Genomic DNA, 20,516 nt, shown 5'->3' with positions numbered 1-20,516 from the left:
TTATTAGAATTTTCTTTTTTACATCACAATTCACAGCTCATATGGCGTTCTTAACTGCACATATAACTTTTTATGCATGTAAACTTGCTCATGCCATCTCAAAATCCACAAAATTAACTATGTTTTAAGCTTATGTTTGTATGGTTGAATTAATATTTCTTTGAGTTATTCTGAAACTCTAACTCCTAAATTCTGTCACTCATAACATGATACCAGTAGGAGAATTACCCTGTCAGATGGTCTCCTCCCTCCCCTATCCACATGTAGCTGCCCCTCTGTTTTGCTAAAATGATGTTGAGCTCTCATGTTTGACACCAAAATTTTCTCATGGCATTTTTCATCTCTGAATTTCTCAGAGTATAGATTAAAGGATTGAACATAGGAGCAATGATGGTGTAAAACAGAGCAAATACTTTATCCTCAGGGAAATTGGTTGGAGGTCTAAGGTAGGCAAAGATGGAAGGCCCAAAAAATAAAACTATAACTGTGATGTGAGATCCACAGGTAGAGAGGGCTTTGCGTCTTCCTTCCGCTGAGTGATTTCTTAAAGTGAATAATATAATGACATAAGAAAAAAATAAAACCACAAATGTCACTAAGGTAACCATTCCCGAATTGACAACCATAAGGACACCAGTGATGTAGGTATCAGTGCAGGCAACCTTTAGCAAAGGAAATATATCACAGAAATAGTGATCAATCTCATTAGGCCCACAGAAGGGCAACCTGATTACCATACAAAATTGAGGAAAGGAGTGGACAGCCCCACCAGCCCAAGCAGCTAAGACTAGGAGATTGCACCTTGTCCTGTTCATGATAAGCAGGTAGTGGAGAGGTTTGCAGATGGCAGCATAGCGATCAAAGGCCATGACTGTAAGGATTAGAACTTCAATCATTCCAAAGAAGTGCATGGCAAAGACCTGTAACATACAATTACCATAGGAGATGGCTTTTCTTTCCACTAGCAGGTCAGCAATTAATTTGGGTGTAACGCTAGAGGTATAGCAGATGTCTAAAGTGGATAAGTGGCTGAGGAAGTAGTACATCGGTTGGTGAAAAAGAGGGCTGCATCGAATAGAGACAAGGATCAGAAGGTTTCCTACCAAGAGAGCAGCATAACAGAATAAGAAGAGCACAAAGCAAAATATTTGCATGTTCTGGTCATGAGAAAGTCCCAAAAGAATGAATTCTGAGACATTCCTCTGGCCCTCCATGTGTTTTGGACTGGCATATATTGTAAACAGATGGGTTCAATATCTGAAAAGAAAGAAAACATGAATCTAGACAAAATTAGTATCATGACAAAAATACCATAAATTTTCAAAAAATCAGACTGATGTCATTGAATAAGTGATATTAATTATTCCTGACATTGAGATTTATGCTTCTTTTTTATTTTTCTCACTTTTCAAATCTATTGTAAATAATTCTGTAATGGGAACAATAGGGTAAAATCTCAACTTTACCATTAATGATTAAGGAATATTTAAATGTTAGTTTGCTGTTAAAGAAGCAATTTTATTATTGTCAATTATAATATTATATAACAAAAGGAATATAATTTACATGATTTTTAAAAATAAACATGTGCGTTATAATGTGTACTCTGAGATCATGACCTGAGCTGAAATTAAAAGTTGGATGCTTAACTAAATGAGACACCCAGGTGCTCCACAAACTGATATTTTTAAATAAATTATCTATCCTGAAGACACAGTCCCGAATAAAACAGAATTTGTCCAGATCATCCTGAAAGAAGAACAGGAGAGAGCCCTGTGTCAGGCATGGAACCTGCTTAAGATTCTCTCTTTCTCTCCCTCAGCTTCTGCTCTCTCCCTCTTCTCTCTCTCTAAAAAAAAAAAAAATTAAAAATAAAGATAATCTTCCTTGCCCTGTGGACAAATATATCTTGCACAAATTAAACTAAAATAGGTTCAGGCACATTAAAAGCAAAGAATGCTTGAAAATTATGCAGCAAATAGACTGTCAATGGATTCAAGTTGTAAAAAATAAAGAGCCAATTTATTCATTTATCCTATTTACAGATTACAAACTAAACAAAAATTTTTGTTGAAAAATAAATTTGTAATGGCAAGTGATAAATGATAAATAAAAAGAAATTGCCCAAGCATATTTGCACTCTTCATAATTCACGACTTTTCCTAGGAACTTCACTATTTTATACACAATCTAGGCATAACATTCAACCAAAGAATCTGTTACAAAATGTAATTCCAAGGGAAATTTGTCTCAGCGCTCAGTAACTAGATGTTGCATTAGTGATTGGATCAAAGATTCACAAGTTTGTATCTTGCACAAACTTGAGTCATTATCTATAGATAGGGAAATAGAGTGTAGGAACAGGGAATGCACTCTGGGAGCTGTTTTAGCCAGTGTTGAGGAATTAACGGACACTTAACGAGATGCAAACATTGCAGCACACTTTCCACCTTTGTCTGATGCAATGAAACCACTATATCTGGGCACTTGGTTGAATATTTTAAAAACACAGAATATAACTGTAGCAAAGTTATTTAGAAGCCATCAAAACCGCTAACAAACTCAAGACATATGTCTTTAGGATCATTTTAGAGGTAACTGATGTAGCATTTTAAAATGGTGTATACTCTAAGAAACTCTGTTTTAAGTTATCATTCAACCCTAATGTCATCAAGAAGAAAAAAATCTCCTTCTGTTGCCACTATGACATTAGTACTGCTATCAGGCTTTCTGATCTCTCTCTTGTCTTTAACAAAGCAAAAGTAATTATCAGGTTCACAGTGTTCAACAGTGAACAGTATTTAAATAGAGGTTAATAATTTTATAATTCATTGATCAATTTTCACCTTACCTTATTACAGCCAGTGCTGATTCCTAATTTAGGAAATGGCATACTGTTTACAGAGAGTTGTGTTTGCCTAAAACAAATGGACTTAAAGTTAATTGTTAGATAAGTCGGTTATTAAACAACTTAAAGATGTCAATTGTATATCCAAACCCCTGATTTTCAATAAAGAGATTCAGATAAAGGAAATCTAAGTAATGTATTAGCATCAAAAACTAATATCATGTGGAGGACAGATATCTTGATTCCCACCCAGTCCGGGGTTGCATCCCGTTCTTGTGAGCAAAGAACAAAGTTCGGGTATCCTGGAGGCCAGCAGGGAGAAGAGGCATGTTGATTCTTATCTCAATAAAAAAAAAGTATGCAAGGTGACAGATTACCAATTACCTAAACTACGTTTATGAATAGTTGGGGGGGGGGATATATTTTGCAGTTCATATAAATATATGGTCCAGAATTCTTGATCCCAAATAACTTTGAAATAATTTTTCATGGGTTTTATCAAAATGAGCTTTCTTTCAGGTAGGAGTCTGTCTCAATTTCTGGATTATCACAGATGTTCCACGCACAGTAGCTCTTAAACTTTCATCCTGATATATAAGGAGACATGCTATCATGATCACTGCTGTTTGCTGAAATAAAAGGGACCTGTGAATGCAGTCCAGTGAGAAAATTATTGTCCTTGAAACACATACTATATTCTTGACCACATGTCCTCAATTTGTTAAATAATCGAAATCATAAGTGATGAAAGGAAGAAATATTATTCATTCCCTGGTTGGAATCCCAGAACAAAAAAGATGTAGACACACAGAGAAGGATAGTAACTGAATGGAGAATGCTTTTGATTCAGATTATGTTTCTACAGCAGTAACAATCTGAATATAAAGAGAAAACCAGTTGCCTAAATGCTCCTACTAGTCAGAGGTTTGATATTAAGTGAACTGTGTCCTTATATTTGCTTTATTCCATTTTAGTTATGGTTATTTAGAATTGATGTGTACAGTTTAAAATCAGAGTAATCTGGCCAATGTTCTATGAGAAGTCGATCAACCATTTTAAGCAGACACTATCCAAACATTTTTCTCATTTACTTTATTGTCTTCCTTTCCTATATCCACTAACTTTTAATAAGATCTCAGTACACAAAATTAATTTTCCCCTTCCATACCATTTATGAATGTTGAGATTATTGCTGACCTCTTAAAATTTCATTGTCCACATTTATAGAATCCATTAACTATTACATAATCCAGAAATATACTGAAGAATACCAAAAATAATGTAAACCACCCCAGTGTCATTCAAGGTTCAAATCCGCACACTAGTTTCCTTTTTTACCTTTTGGAATCAACAGTCTCTGAAATTGCCATGTGCGCATATATAACCAGCCTCACAAGGAAACAAAATCCTCCCACAAAATATCACAATATAAATTAAAGAGGATGACCATGATAAATTTCAATTTGGAACAATCAGTTAGTAAAGAGAAATAGAATTACTCTAAAGCATTGGTTGTCTTTGGCATTTCTTAATACTATTATTCTAGCCTGCCATTTCCCTGCACAGTAAAGATACTGTCAAATTATTACTTTATTTCTTTGGTTGCACTGCATAAGCAAAGCTGCATTGTCTTTTGATTGTGCTATTTAAACAATAAGAATAATTGTTCTTAGATTTTCCACTATGAGTTCAAATTTTCTCCTAATGATATCAGAATATGACCAACTATAAAGTCACCTTAATTCAGTCAAATAAATCTAGTCCATTTTAGGGTGACAAGGTTTTTTGAAAGTTAGTAAGTTATCCATCATTGGGACATGCAATCATAAACTGGGCTATTCATAAGAGAATATGGAGAAAAATATAAAAGCAACCAAAAAGGAACTCAATAAAGTTCACTGAAACTTAAAGATTTCATTAACCTCAACTGTTTTCATTCTTAAGTGGAATTCTCCTCATAATAATGTATATAAGACTACAGTTGGCTAAATTGTTTTGTAGTAATCAAATTATCTTATGCTGCTACAGAAAATATAGCCTATGATCGGGATTAAATGGAATAAATTTAAGTAGCAGATAACCAACCCAAAGCACAGTTGGTGGAGCATTCTCCAATGAAAGTGCCATGGTTAATTCACCAATCATTAGCTTTCAGTCTCTGTAAGATCAGTTTTAGATCAAATCAGGAGGGCTCCCACCTGAGGTACTCACTCTGCTGATCCTTCTCCAGTATCTAAAGATGAAATAAAATGCAGAGATTATAAACCAATTATTTAGACACATTTAGGTTGATTCTCTTAAATTATTTAAAGAATATCAACATGTCTTAGGACATTTTATATATTTGCAAGGAGAGTAGAACTTAAACATCCATTGACCATCAGGAATGTAAGAAGTGGCTTTTCAGACTTAAAAAAAAATGTAAGTATTTTGAGATTCTTGCAAAAACAAATATACATTTTAAGTTCTAGGAGTGTATCCCTAAAGGGAAAGTTGATTTAGAAGAGCAGAATATAACATATGACAACACAAGAATTAATAGGTCTTTGCAACTGTAGAGAGTTATCTCCCAGAGGCATTTCTGAACAGAACTTCATCCAAGGCTCTGTGTTGCTCTCCATGGTACTGTCCCTGGTGCCTGTGGGCATTTTCTGGATATAACTTTACTTATCTGTGTGCTAGCCTGTGTCAAGAAGTTTCTCTGGAGGCTCCACAAGCCGACCTTGGGCTCATTTTGCTTTCTGAAGAAAAAAAAAATCATATTGCATGGAATAGTATTAGGGTAGTGCTGACTAAGAAAGAATTCACTGAAAATTAAAACATACAACCATTTGGTATCCCTGGGTGTGGCTCAGTGGTTGATAAGCATCTGCCTTCATCTCAGGGCATGATTCTGGGTTCCTGGGATGGAGTCCTGCATAGTGCTCCAGGCATGGAGCCTGCTTTTCCCTCTGCCTGTGTCTCTGCCTCTCTCTCTCTTATCTGCGTCTATCATAAATAAATACATCTTTAAAAAAAAGAAAGTGTAGTAACCCTGCAGAAATAAGAGATTCTACTACTTTAGCATGATGGATATCAGAACTCACTGTTTTACTGGTTGTCTATTTCAAGATAATGTTTTTGACCAAGCTTCTCTCAAAGAAGAGAGAATTGTATCAATACACAGAAGGAGATACCTGGTCATATGTTTACCAATGACACACACAAATACACCAGGATACTCCTTAGAGATGTGTACAAGTAACTCATGTGTAACCCTAAGCTCTCCATGTGTCTCAGTTCATATTAACTTGCTCTTCTGAGAATTGATTTTGTTATATTTTCCTTATTTTCTAGCCCCTTCTAAAACCATTTGTTTTGTGGGTTATATGGGATTATTTATAAAACTGAGATTTCAGGTATTTTTGAGGATATTAGGCTACAGGCTAGCACAAATGTACATGCTACATTATTATACAATACAAAATAATCAATAAATCCTTGGATAATTAATATGTTAATTGAAGTCAAACCAAACAATAACTAGACAGACTTAATTTCCTATGAAATAGAACATTTTCCCTTGCTATTCTACAGGTTATCATGGATCCATGAAAAAATCAGTAATCAATTAGATGTGAAAAGTTCTAAAACTACAAGTAACAAAAGAAGATTTCCTGACACAGAAGATAAACACCATCACATTTATGGTTTTTCCTGGACTTCTTACTCTCGGGCAGGAGTATTTCAGCTGAGTGAACTCTATGTCCAAAATATGCAATCATTCTTCTGAGAAAGGGCAAATGCTTCAGCAGAGAGAAATGTCTACACAAATGGGAATCAAGACACAGACCTAATGGGATTATATGATTCAAAAGACAAGAGGATAAAAGAAAATTAAAGTAGTAGCACCTTCAAATGTAGAAAATAAGTAAAAAGACATAATAGGGAGCTGGAATCTCATGGATTTTATTCCTTTCCTGAGAGCTACACGGGATGTATGTTGAATTTTTAACTTTTCTGACATTACATATTTTATTACTAATGCATGATAGTTCATAACATAAGGGGAAGTGCTGGATATGTGAGAACAGCATGTAAAATCCAATAAAAAGAAAAGATAGCATCTTTGAATTTAATTCACTGTTTATTTATTAATTTGTATGGGTTTATTCCTACAAAATAGATAAAAGAAAAATAAATATACAGTACATTTTTGACTGAGTTGACTCAATCAAACTGGAAAAACATATAAGAAGAAACACCAAGATGGAACACGGGATTATTTTAAAAGGAGTAATTGCACAGTTTCATAGCAACAAAACAAGGAAGAAATAATAAATACTACTGGTTTGTTCATGAATTGGCAAAATCTTCTGGAATAAGAAAATATCAGGAGTGTGACTTATACGTAAGACATGAGCACTAATGCATCATGGGAGCAGCATTATAAGCAGAAAAGATAGAGGAAATAGTCATAGAGCTGATAGACTTTAGAGTATGTTTGGAGAATGTAGAGTGCAGTGTAGCTGACTGCAAGCATCCAAGGAGAGGGAAACAAATGAAGAAAAGTACAAAAAGAGGAAAAATCTATGTTTCTAGAAGCCATATACCGTCCTCAATCTTCACACGTGTTAGCCAAGGCAATATTTCAACTTTATAAAGTACAGTGTTACACATTTCATAGATATTAGAAAGATGGAAATGCATATATAATTAAAGCAAATTGCCAAGACACAAAGATAAAAATGTATCAGAGTCAGTAATCGCTGAGCTCTCCCTGACCCAAAAACTTGTCATTTTAACACCATCCTTTCTACCATTATAGTGCCTTCTGAGATTAGCAGATTCAGCCAGGACCAATTCTAATAAACAAGCAAGAACTTTGGATTTTATTCCAAGGAAATGTTGTTCTGTGTACATTACTGGAGCGGACAGTGCTATGATTAGGCATGTGTTTTAGAAAGACATTTCTAGCATTCCTCAAACCCATTCAACCACATCTGGAACTAGTTGGCAACCTTAGTGTACATATTGCAATCTGAACCACAGTGACTTGCTTCTTGTCTCTTATATTGTTAGAGCTCATTTAGTTCAACTCCCCAAAGAAAGCTATATGTTTTCTATAACATCTCAAATTATAAATACCCTGGGAACACATGGTTAGAAGTGGAACGAATATCATCTTTACCTGAATTTCGTATGTGCCATTTTAGACCACACCTTCCACATGGCATTTCTCATCTCCATGTTTCTCAGGGTATAGATGAGAGGATTCAACAAGGGAGCAATCACAGTGTAAAACACAGAGATCTCCTTATCCTTGTTTTCACTCCCTGCAGGTAGAACATAAATATAGATACAAGGCACAAAGAATAAAATGACCACCATTACATGAGAGCTGCAGGTGGAGAGAGCTTTGCGTCTCCCTACAGAGGAGTGGGTCCTAAGATTATATAATATGAGAATGTAAGAAGCCACCAGGACAAGAAACACAGCAACCACCACCATTCCTGCATTTGAAATCACCAAGATATTGACAACACGAATATCTCTGCACACCAGTTTCAAAAGAGGCTTCACATCACATATGTAATGATCTATCTGATTAGGACCACAGAAAGGTAGATTGAGTACCAAGAGCAATAGAGCTACAGAGTGCCAAAACCCCACACCCCAGGCCATGAAGATCAACAGATTACACCTCCGCCGGCTCATGATGACCATATAATGCAGGGGCTTGACAATGGCAACATAGCGGTCTAAAGCCATGGACACCAAGATGAATATCTCCACCCCTGCCAGCAAGTGGGCAGTGAAGAGCTGGGTCATACAGTTGTTATAGGAAATGTTTTTTCTTGCTGCACCTAAGTCCCTGATTAGCCTGGGGACCACAGTGGAGGTGTAGCAGAGGTCCATGAGGGAAAGGTGACAGAGAAAATAGTACATTGGTTGTTCAATTAGATGGCTGTGGATGATCGTGAGTAAGGTGATGAAGTTTCCCATTAAGATTGCCAAATAACAGAGCAGGAACAAGAGAAAGAGCAGTAGCTCCATTTGTTTATTTTCCCACAGACCCATGAAAACAAATTCTGTGACATTGTTCTGATTTTCCATGAGGTTCAGGTGATTCCAGAGACACAACAGAAACTTACTTCATCTGAAATGATAAAGAACATATGATATCTACAATAGTGTTTTAAGTTTTGGAATATTTATTAAAAAAGATTTAGATTATAGAGAATTTGCTACACTCTTTTAAGTCCTTTCAGGGCAAGTGCATCATTATATTTCAAATTATATTTATTTATTTATTTATTAAAGATTTTATTTATTTATTCATGAGACACACACACACACAGAGAGAGAGAGAGAGAGAGAGGCAGAAACACAGGTAGAGGGAGAAGCAGGCTCAATGCAGGGAACCTGACGTGGGACATGGTCCCTGGACTCTAGGATCATGCCCTAGGCTGAAGGCGGCGCTAAACTACTGAGTCATCTGGGCTGCTCTCCAATTATATATGATAAAAGCATATATTATGTTTGAAATTGTTGTAAACATTTTGCAAGCATTGAAGTCATAACAAGGCAATGGTTACTATTCTGATACTCATTTTACATATGAGGAAACAGAAAAAATAGGTTGGTTCAGTTAATTCCACCAAATCATTAAAGTATTAGGTAGCAACCTAAGATATCAGATGCCTGTATCAGATGCCATTTCTATGCTCTTAACATCTATGCCACATTACCCACTGAGTAAATGGGCTTCCAGCTGTTTTCCACCTCCTTAAAAGATACGGGTCTTCCTCCATCTCTGCCATTAACTACCCATATAAGTTTAAACAAATACCATCCCTTCACTGTGCTACATATATTTGTGTGTGTTGCATGTAATTGTCATATTTCTTTTTTTTGTTTCAATTTTTCATTTAAATTTTAGCTACTTGATATATATGGTAAAATTGGGTGCAGGTATGGAATCTAGTGATTTGTACCTTACATGTATAACACCCAGTGCTCATCACAAGTGCCCTCCATAATACCCATCACCTATCTAGCCTCTCTCCCACCCACCTCCCTCCAACAACCCTCATTTTGTTCTCTGTAGTTAAGAGTCTTTTATGGTCTGCTACCCTTTCTTTATTTTTTCCCTTATCCTATGTTCATCTAGTTTGTTTCTTAAATTCCACAAATGAATGAGATCATATGGTATTTGTCTTTCTCTGATTGACTTATTTTGTTTAACATAATACACTCTAGCTCCATCCACATTGTTGCAAATTGCAAGATTTCATTCTTTAAATAACTGAGTAATATTTCACTGTTTATATGTACCACCACATCTTCTTTATCCATTCATCAGTTGATGGACATTTGGGAATTTATATATAATGTACGAATCACACACACTTTCAACACATCCAGTAGAACTTAAGATAAATTGTTGAAATTAGGACAAAATCAAGGCTCTTAATCATAGCAGAGAAATATCCTTAATTAGTTGATAATATTTTCAGTGATTCTTCTTTTTGAACAGGTTTGGTCGAGATTCAGAACATGGAGAGGAAGGGAACAGGCAACTGGAACACAATCTGAGCATCTGAATATAGGAACACAGTTTATTGTTATATAAAAACTTTCCCTTTTTCCCCATCATTCTAAAGACACATGTTAGAGGCTGCTGTTGAAACATTAGAAACATTGTGGAAAGCTAGTTGTTTTCTGTTGATGTATTGAAGAACCCAATGTGATTAAATAGTGTCCTGTATATTTAAACATGCAGTTAGAGCTGCACAGTCACTTAGATGCAGTAGACCTAAGAGCAGAGAGTGAATATGTTGAACCATCACCTTTTACCCATGAACAAATATCTGCCACAGCAAAATCATGACTTGCCTAAAACACTGTTAATGTCAATGATTTATTTTAATGATACCAGTGAGGGAACAGTATGATATAGTGGACAGTCTCTGGTCTAATGATCATGAAGCTGAGCATCATGTCTCCTATGTCTTGTTACCTTTTTCTTCTTAGTACTGAGCAATTCATTCTTCCCAACCTCCTGCTTCAGCTGGTAGTGATACTGGATATGCCTGCCCTGTGCCAAGAGTGAAATAAAGTTCACTTACAGAGGCTTATGATTCTGATAATATCAAGGGTGAAGAAGAATGCTCCCCCAAATGGAAAAGAACAAGTTGTTATATAAGGAAACAGATTATCAATACTTTCATCAGTTAATTTATTTTCCCTGAGGATTTTGTATTCTACTACAAAAGGATAGTTGAATAACTCGTTACAAATACATTAAATGCCTGGTTCGGAATTAAGGTGATGCTGGCCTCATAGAATGAATGTGGAAGTACTCCATCTATTTCTATCTTTCCAAACAGCTTTAGTAGAATAGGTATGATTTCTTCTTTAAACGTTTGATAGAATTCCCCAGGGAAGCCATCTGGCCCTGGACTCTTGTGTCTTGGTAGGTTTTTGATGACTGCTTCAATTTCCTCCCTGGTTATTGGCCTATTCAGGCGTTCTATTTCTTCCTGCTCCAGTTTTGGTAGTTTGTGGCTTTCCAGGAATGCTTCCATTTCTTCTAGATTGCCTAATTTATTGGCGTACAGCTGTTCATAATATGTTTTTAAAATCGTTTGTATTTCATTGGTGTTGGTAGTGATCTCTCCTTTCTCATTCATGATTTTATTAATTTGAGTCTTCTCTCTCTTCTTTTTAATAAGGTTGGCTAATGGTTTATCTATCTTATTAATTCTTTCAAAGAACCAACTCCTGGTTCTGTTGATCTGTTCCACAGTTCTTTTGGTCTCGATTTCATTGAGTTCTGCTCGAATTTTAATTAACTCTCATCTTCTACTGGGCGTGGGGTCCATTTGCTGTTTTTTCTCTAGCTCCTTTATGTGTAAGGTGAGCTTTTGTATTTGAGTTCTTTTCAGTTTTTGAATGGATGCTTGTATTGCGATGTATTTTCACCTCATGACTGCTTTTGCTGCATCCCAAATTTTGAATGGTTGTATCATCATTCTCATTAGTTTCCATGAATCTTTTTAATTCTTCCTTAATTTCCTGGTTGACCCTTTCATCTTTTAGCAGGATGGTCCTTAACCTCCCCACCAAAAAGGAGAATTACAGACCAATATCCCTGATGAACATGGATGCAAAAGTTCTCAACAAGATACTAGCCAATAGGATCCAACAACACATTAAGAAAATTATTCACCATGACCAAGTAGGATTTATCCCCGGGACACAAGGCTGGTTCAACACTCCTAAAACAATCAATGTGATTCATCATATCAGCAAGAGAAAAATCAAGAACCATATGATCCTCTCATTAGATGCAGAGAAAGCATTTGACAAAATACAGCATCCATTCCTGATCAAAACACTTCAGAGTGTTGGGATAGAGGGAACTTTCCTCGACATCTTAAAAGCCATATACAAAAAGCGCACAGCAAATATCATTCTCAATGGGGAAGCACTGGGAGCCTTTCCCCTAAGATCAGGAACAAGACAGGGATGTCCACTCTCACCACTGCTATTCAACATAGTATTGGAAGTCCTCGCCTCAGCAATCAGACTACAAAAAGACATTAAAGGCATTCAAATTGGCAAAGAAGAAGTGAAACTCTCCCTCTTCGCCAATGAAATGATACTCCACATAGAAAACCCAAAAGCCTCCACCCCAAGATTGCTAGAACTCATACAGCAATTTGGTAGCGTGGCAGGATTCAAAATTAATGCCCAGAAATCAATGGCATTTCTATACACTAACAATGAGACTGAAGAAAGAGAAATTAAGGAGTCAATTCCATTTACAATTGCACCCAAAAGCATAAGATACCTAGGAATAAAGCTAACCAAAGAGGTAAAGGATCTATACCCTAAAAACTATAGAACACTTCTGAAAGAAATTGAGGAAGACACAAAGAGATGGAAAAATATTCCATGCTCATGGATTGGCAGAATTAATATTGTGAAAATGTCAATGTTACCCAGGGCAATTTACACGTTTAATGCAATCCCTATCAAAATACCATGGACTTTCTTCAGAGAGTTAGAACAAATTATTTTAAGATTTGAGGGGAATCAGAAAAGACCCCGAATAGCCAGGGGAATTTTAAAAAAGAAAACCATAGCTGGGGGCATCACAATGCCAGATTTCAGGTTGTACTACAAAGCTGTGGTCATCAAGACAGTGTGGTACAGGCACAAAAACAGACACATAGATCAATGGAACCGAATAGAGAACCCAGAAGTGGACCCTGAACTTTTTGGTCAACTAATATTTGATAAAGGAGGAAAGACTATCCATTGGAAGAAAGACAGTCTCTTCAATAAATGGTGCTGGGAAAATTGGACATCCACATGCAGAAGAATGAAACTAGGCCACTCTGTTTCACCATACACAAAGATAAACTCAAAATGGATGAGAGATCTAAATGTGAGACAAGAATCCAACAAAATCCTAGAGGAGAACACAGGCAACACCCTTTTTGAACTTGGCCACAGTAACTTCTTGCAAGATATATCCACAAAGGCAAAATAAACAAATGTAAAAATGAACTATTGGGGCTTCATCAAGATAAGAAGCTTTTGTACAGCAAAGGATACAGTCAACAAGACTAAAAGACAACCTACAGAATGGGAGAAGATATTTGCAAATGACACATCAGATAAAGGGCTAGTTTCCAAAATCTATAAAGAACTTATTAAACTCAACACCAAAGAAACAAACAATCCAATCATGAAATGGGCAAAAGACATGAAGAGAAATCTCACAGAGGAAGACATGGATATGGACAATATGCACATGAGAAAATGCTCTGCATCACTTGCCATCAGCGAAATACAAATCAAAACCACAATGAGATACCACCTCACACCAGTGAGAATGGGGAAAATTAACAAGGCAGGAAACAACAAATGTTGGAGAGGATGCGGAGAAAAGGGAACCCTCTTACACTGTTGGTGGGAATGTGAACTGGTGCGGCCACTCTGGAAAACTGTGTGGAGGTTCCTCAAAGAGTTAAAAATAGACCTGCCCTACGACCCAGCAATTGCACTGTTCGGGATTTACCCCAAAGATTCAGATGCAATGAAACGCCAGTACACCTGCACCCCGATGTTTCCAGCAGCAATGTCCACAATAGCCAAACTGTGGAAGGAGCCTCAGTGTCCATCGAAAGATGAATGGATAAAGAAGATGGGGTTTATGAATTCAATGGAATATTACTCAGCCATTAGAAACGACAAATACCCACCGTTTGCTTCAACGTGGATGGCACTGGAGGGTATTATGCTGAGTGCAGTAAGTCAATCGGAGAAGGACATACAGTGTATGTTCTCATTCATTTGGGGAATATAAATAATAGTGAAAGGGAATATAAGGGAAGGGAAAAGAAATGTGTGGGAAATATCAGGAAGGGAGACAGAACATGAAGACTCCTAACTCTGGGAAATGAACTAGGGGTGGTGGAAGGGGAGGAGGGCGGGGGATGGGGGTGAATGGGTGACGGGCACTGAGGGGGGCACTGACGGGATGAGCACTGGGTGTTATTCTATATGTTGGTAAATTGAACACCAATAAAAATTAATTTATTAAAAAAACAAATACATTAAATGCAAAGACAAAAATTGGTTCTTTTTATCAATTTGTTCTGGGTTGAAACAATGGAGCTTAGCAAAGTATTTTCTATGTATAAATTGATAATATCCAAACCTATTCCTTATTTATGTAGAAGAATATGATTGGTTAAAGGACATATATGAATTCAAGGATAATCTTTCATAAAATTGTAGAACAAAACAGTAGCAAGTTCAACTCTCAGTTTAGAATGTGTCCTGGACATTGGTGCAAGACTCAACCCTTCCCAATGTTTGGTCCAGTGTCACTCAGCTTACAATGATTGAACATCAGTTAGGAAAACACAGTTCCATATAGAAAAACATTCTGCAAAACAGTGCCCATAGAATCCTCTGGGAAAGTTTCTTTATGCATGAATATCCTCTGGCTCATCTTCAAATCATTTTCTTTGTGGTCTTTATTTAATCCATAAAAACAAAACAAACCTGTTCCTCTCCTCTCCCTCTCTCTTCCCCACCCCCGTCTCTCATACAAACACACACCACAAATATTTACAGGGTTTGTGGGGTAAAGAAATTTGAGTCCATCTTTTTGCATATTTTTATTTAAAGAATTTCTTTCAAGGATCTCCCCTTAAATTTTAAGTTACTTGAGAAAAATCTCCGAGGAATTATTTGCAAACACATGTCAACTACAGGTTAAAAAGAAAAAAAGTTTCATTAGCTTATTTGGAAGTGGGGATTATGACTAAGGCATAAGAGTCTACAGAATGTATCAAGGACAATTTGACATGATTTTTCTGCCTTTTTAAAAATATTTATTTATTTGAAAGAGAGAGCAAGCAGGGGCAGGGGCAGGAGGAGAGAGAGAATCTCAAGCAGACCCCACACTGAATGCAGAGCCAGTGCAGAACTTGATCTCAAGACCTTGAGATCATGACCTGGGCCCAAACCAGAGTCAGATGCTTAACTGACTGAGCCACCAAGGCACCCTGATTTTTTCTGGCTTTTTAAAATGATTTATCATATTTATAATGAAGAAAAATGTGAAGTTGAAAGTATGGGCTGAATTATGTGATATATTTAGACTAAAATTTTTATATACCAAATATTAAGTAATAATATATTCTAAGCACTTTAGTATTTAGTAAGTACTTTTTCTATAACACTCATTTCACCTACACTATGCCTTGATGAGGTATATTATTGTACTATTGTCCCTGTTTCGCAAATAAGGAAATTTGAACCCAAGGTTACACAAGCATTAAGGGGGAGTCTGTATCTAATCTTTTTCTGTACGATTTGGGAGCTCACACTTCATTCATTTTGCTTAAATACCCTCTCACAAGTATAAAGAAAATCTTTAAATCTTCAATTTGTCCTCAAATTATCCATATTTTATTCTGAATATCTTGAATGACTTCTCTTAGAAATAACCATGAAGAAAATTTATTCCAGAAGAATTTACATATAAAGATAGGATTTCAATAAGGCCAAATTTTTATGTAAAATGAATTGCTAAAAATCCCAATTATATTCTCCCAAATTAAATATACATATATATGTAAAAATTAATATATAAAAATACTATACACACACACACACACACACACAGACATACCAGAATGCTCATTTCTGCAGGATTTTGCATCTCTTTGGAATGTCAAGGATCCTTCAGGCTGTTTTGTTTTGTTTTTTAATTCCTATGCCTGTGCTATACAACAGAAAACACATGTGGAATGTCTCTGACTCTCCTGTGAATCTTCCAACCAAAAGAACCTTTCAGGAGAGCATTACTGGGAATACCTTGAATTAAGAGCACAGAGGGGCCTGAAACTCCCACAGGCATCTTACAGTGGCCAATGCATATGTGGTTATTATTTGATAAATAAAGCTCATATTTTTATAAGATCATCGAAGCCCATATATGGGCTTGAGGTTTATTTTATTTATCTCATGAGAGTTATTACCTGAGTGATTCATTACTTCTCTAGTGTTATAGCAGTGATGTAATATTATGGGTATTTGCTTTTCCCCCCTCTGTCCTCTCCTAGAATAATTCTTTAAAGACTGAAGTCTCTGTTGTTTATTAGGATACATATATATTACATTATATATGTATATATTATTAATATATCAGTATTATCACGATACATATATATAATATATATTATATATATTACATTATATATATATATATATATATATATATATAATTAGTATTGAATTCCTTATCATTCCAATTATAATCTTTCTATGTTACTGGATATTACCTTGTTTGGGCAGTGGTTAGAGTTTGGAAAGGCCACAACGCACAGTCATTTTCTCTCCTTATTTTAGTTTGTTTCTGTTTTGCTTTCTTTTATCTCCCTCCCTACCTTGGGTGAGAGAGAAATAGAATGTCAGTAGAATCTAATGGGAACAGGTTGAGTAAATGATAGCCCTTAGTTCATATCACATGATTGTCATGGGTCCATGAAGGTCCATCTAAGGTTTTATTTTATAATATATTTTTCTTTCCTATATTGCTCATTTCCATGTCTTTTGCTCGCCCCTTCTGTGCACCCACCATACTCTAACACACTCAACTTCACAAGGGCCATTACACATTCCTTGGGATCTCCTACAGCTGTACACATCAGGAAAATAACCACTTCCAATACATCTCTTAAATTATACCATTTGTCTTCTCCTTGCCACAGGACTCAGACTCACACATGCATATAATAATACAGATTCATAATGCATGAATCAAAATTAAGTAAATCCATATGAAAAAAATATGAATCCCTCTTCACAGAAGATTTCAGTGTTCCTTTTTAAATTATTGATAAATAAAGCAAGCAATACGTCAGGAAAGATAGAGAAAATCTAAACAATACTTTTAAAAGTATTGTAGACATGTACATAAAATTATTCATCTAACAAAGAATACATATATTTGCATGTGTAGATGGAATATTTGCACAACTAATTATTATATTATTAAAAAAGAAAAAGCCATAACCTATATTAAAGAAGACACATTACATCAAATCTGAACACAACAAATGTTAGATCAATATTTATGTATTATTATTTTTTGTGCAAATAGTTTAAAGATGTCTTTGTCAAATAACTAGCTAACCACTAGGCTAATCGAAGGGACAGTTTAATAACTGTGCATAGAAAAGAATATAGATTTTTAAGAAAACAATTTAGAAAAATCACTAAACAATCCAAAACCACAATCCACAAAATATTTCCCTGAGAAAGTCAAAACATACAAGGGTATTCACTCTCACTACTTATATTCAACATTTTACTAAAAAGACTTTTAGTAAACTAGGTTACAATATAAATAAAAGCATCTTATTGAGAAAAGAAGAAATAACGCTCTATTAACTAATGACATATGTATAGAAAATCCTAAAGACTCCACCAAAAAAATATTAGAAATAATAAATGAATCACATTAAGTTGAAAAATAAAAAGTCAACATATAAAAATAAATTGCATTTCTACAAAGTAATGACAAACCCCAAAAGAGAAATTAAGAAAGTGATCCCATTTATAACAGCTTCAAAATCAATAAACTACTTAGAAATAAATTTAACCAAGCAGGAAAAAGCTTCGTAGACTGAAAACCATAAGATGTTGATGAAATGGATTAAAAGATACACAAATAAATGGAAAGGTAAGCTGTGCTTATGGATTAGAAAGATAAATATTGTGAAAATATCCATATACCCCAAAGCGATCTATAGATTCAACGCAATTCTGATCAAAATTCCAATGGCATTTCTCTCGGGAAGAGACAAAAACAATCCTTATTCTCTTTGGAACTACAAAAATACCCTGAATAACCAAAGCAATCTTTGAGAAAGAAGAGTAAACCTGGAGGCATCCCATACCTAATTTCAAGCTGGATGACAAAGCTATAGTAAACAAACAGTATGATATTGACATAAAGACAGTACATGGAACAGTGACACAGAACAAAGAACCTAGACAACATACACATATATAGTCAACTGATTTTTGACTAGGGTTCCAAAACACACAATAGGGAAAGAACAATATCTTCAAAAAAGTTTTGAGAAAACTGAATATCCATATGAAAAAAAATAAAATAGGACATCTACTTCACAAAAATCATAAAATTAAATTGGAGTAAACCAGAGGTAAACATAAGACTTACTACCATAAAACTCCCCGAAGAAAAAAGAGGGAAAAAGATTTTTGACATTACTCTTGCAAATTATTTCTTGGATAAGACAGAAAAAAAAAAAACAAAAAAGAACCAGGCAACAAAATCCAATGAATAAGTGAGACTACGTCAAATCAAAGTATTCTTCACAGAAAAGAAACAAGATACAGGACATTGAAAGGCAATCTACAGAATGGAGGAAATATTCACAAAACATGTAATTGATAAGAAGTTTTTAAAAATCATAAAATAAAAGAAATTACATATTGATTTCTTGCAACTTAATAGCAAGTAAATAAATAAATAATCCAATTGAAATTGGGCAAAAGACCTGAATAGTCATTTTTTCAAAAGAAGACATAGAAAAGGCCAAAGAATATAGGAAAAGTTGCTCAACATCATTACCGGGAAGTGTAAATCAAAACCATAATTGAAAAAAAAAAAACACAATTATCACCTCACACCTGTTCAGACTGTTATTATAAAAAAAGACTAAAGACAACAAATGTTAGCAAGAATGGGAACAAAAGGAAACTCTTATACACTGTTGGTGGCAATGCAAAATTGCATGGCCATTAGAGAAAGAATATGGTAAGACTTCAAAAACTTAAAAAAATATACTATTATAGATATGATGTATATTTAAAAGACTTAAATTAAGCCCCTTGGGGGTTCCTGGTTGGCTCAGTCCGTAGAGCATGTGACTCTCGATCTCAGGACCTGGAGCTTAAGCTTCACCTTGGGTGTGAAGCCTACTTAAACACATACAATTAAAAAAAATTAATAACATGAGGACATATTTGCACACCCATATTAACTTCAGCATTATTCGCAATAATCAAGATATGGGGAAAAATAAATTTCCTTCTATAAATGAATGAATAGAGAAGATAAATATTATTTGGCCATTTAAAAGAAGAAAATCTTGCCATTTGCAATGTCATGGTAAATCTGGAAAGCATTATGCTAAGTAAAAGAAGCCAGAAGGGGAAAGAAAAATACTGTGTGCTACCACCTATATGTAAAATCTAGGGAGAAAAATGGAGAATAGTTAGAAAATTTATTCTAGCTAAATAAAAGATCTATATTAAGCTCCCATAACACGCTCGCTGTGTGGTATTGCTATAAGGATAAACATAGAGATCATCGAAACAATAGAATGTCCATAAATAGACCTAAATGTGTGATTTTTTTTTACAAAGATGTCAAGGTGATTCTATGAAGGACGGAATAGACTTTTTTTCTACTGATTATGCTGGGTCAGTTGGATATCCATATGAGAAAAAGAATGAATCACAGATACTATTTCACATTATACACAAAAATTAACCAAAAATGAATCAGACATTTACATGTTAAAAGAAAAACTTATAAACATATGAAAAAGAGTATTTTTAACTTTGGGGGTAGATCACTATTTATTAAATATTGCAAAATAATTATAAAACTTTTAATTATAAGAAATTCTTAGAAAAATGTTAAGATTTTAATTCTTTTTCTCATTAGATGTTAATTTTTTAAATATGTAAAGGCTATCCATGCACTAGGAAAAAGCCATATATAGACATACACTTTATGAACATTTTATATTATATAAAATTTGTATACGTAATTTTATATGTAAACTATATAAAATATAGTTTATATCTATTTTTAATATATGATATATATAGCAAAAAGTCCTATATCCAGAATATATAAAGAATGCTTAGAGAGAAGGAATAAAAAACTGAGAACTACTATTTTTATGTTGTACAAACGACTTGGAAAGAAATCAACAAAAAAGATATGCAAATGCTAAGTCAAAGGGTAGTTTTGTTTTTACCTTTTTGAGGAACCTCTGTACTATTTTCTAAAGTGGCTGCACCTCTTTGCATTACCACTGACAGTGCAAAAGTG

The 20,516-nt window shown here is 34.8% G+C and overlaps 2 protein-coding genes across 2 annotated transcripts; both read right to left on the bottom strand.

Moving 5' to 3' along the window:
* Window positions 1–302: 302 nt before the first annotated feature.
* Window positions 303–1,214, bottom strand: LOC112912016 (olfactory receptor 4P4-like). The gene has a single exon (XM_025988743.1). The coding sequence runs from the start codon at window positions 1,212–1,214 to the stop codon at window positions 303–305; it is 912 nt and encodes a 303-aa protein (XP_025844528.1).
* A 6,800-nt stretch (window positions 1,215–8,014) lies between these two features.
* On the bottom strand, window positions 8,015–8,944 carry LOC140598919 (olfactory receptor 4P4-like). Its single transcript, XM_072757357.1, has one exon. The coding sequence runs from the start codon at window positions 8,942–8,944 to the stop codon at window positions 8,015–8,017; it is 930 nt and encodes a 309-aa protein (XP_072613458.1).
* Between the last annotated feature and the right edge of the window lie 11,572 nt (window positions 8,945–20,516).

The sequence above is a fragment of the Vulpes vulpes genome, chromosome 5, assembly GCF_048418805.1.
Source record: "Vulpes vulpes isolate BD-2025 chromosome 5, VulVul3, whole genome shotgun sequence".
Lineage (NCBI taxonomy): Eukaryota > Metazoa > Chordata > Mammalia > Carnivora > Canidae > Vulpes > Vulpes vulpes.
The sequence above is the reverse complement of the archived record's forward strand: the minus strand, read 5'-3'. Positions and strand labels throughout refer to the sequence as shown.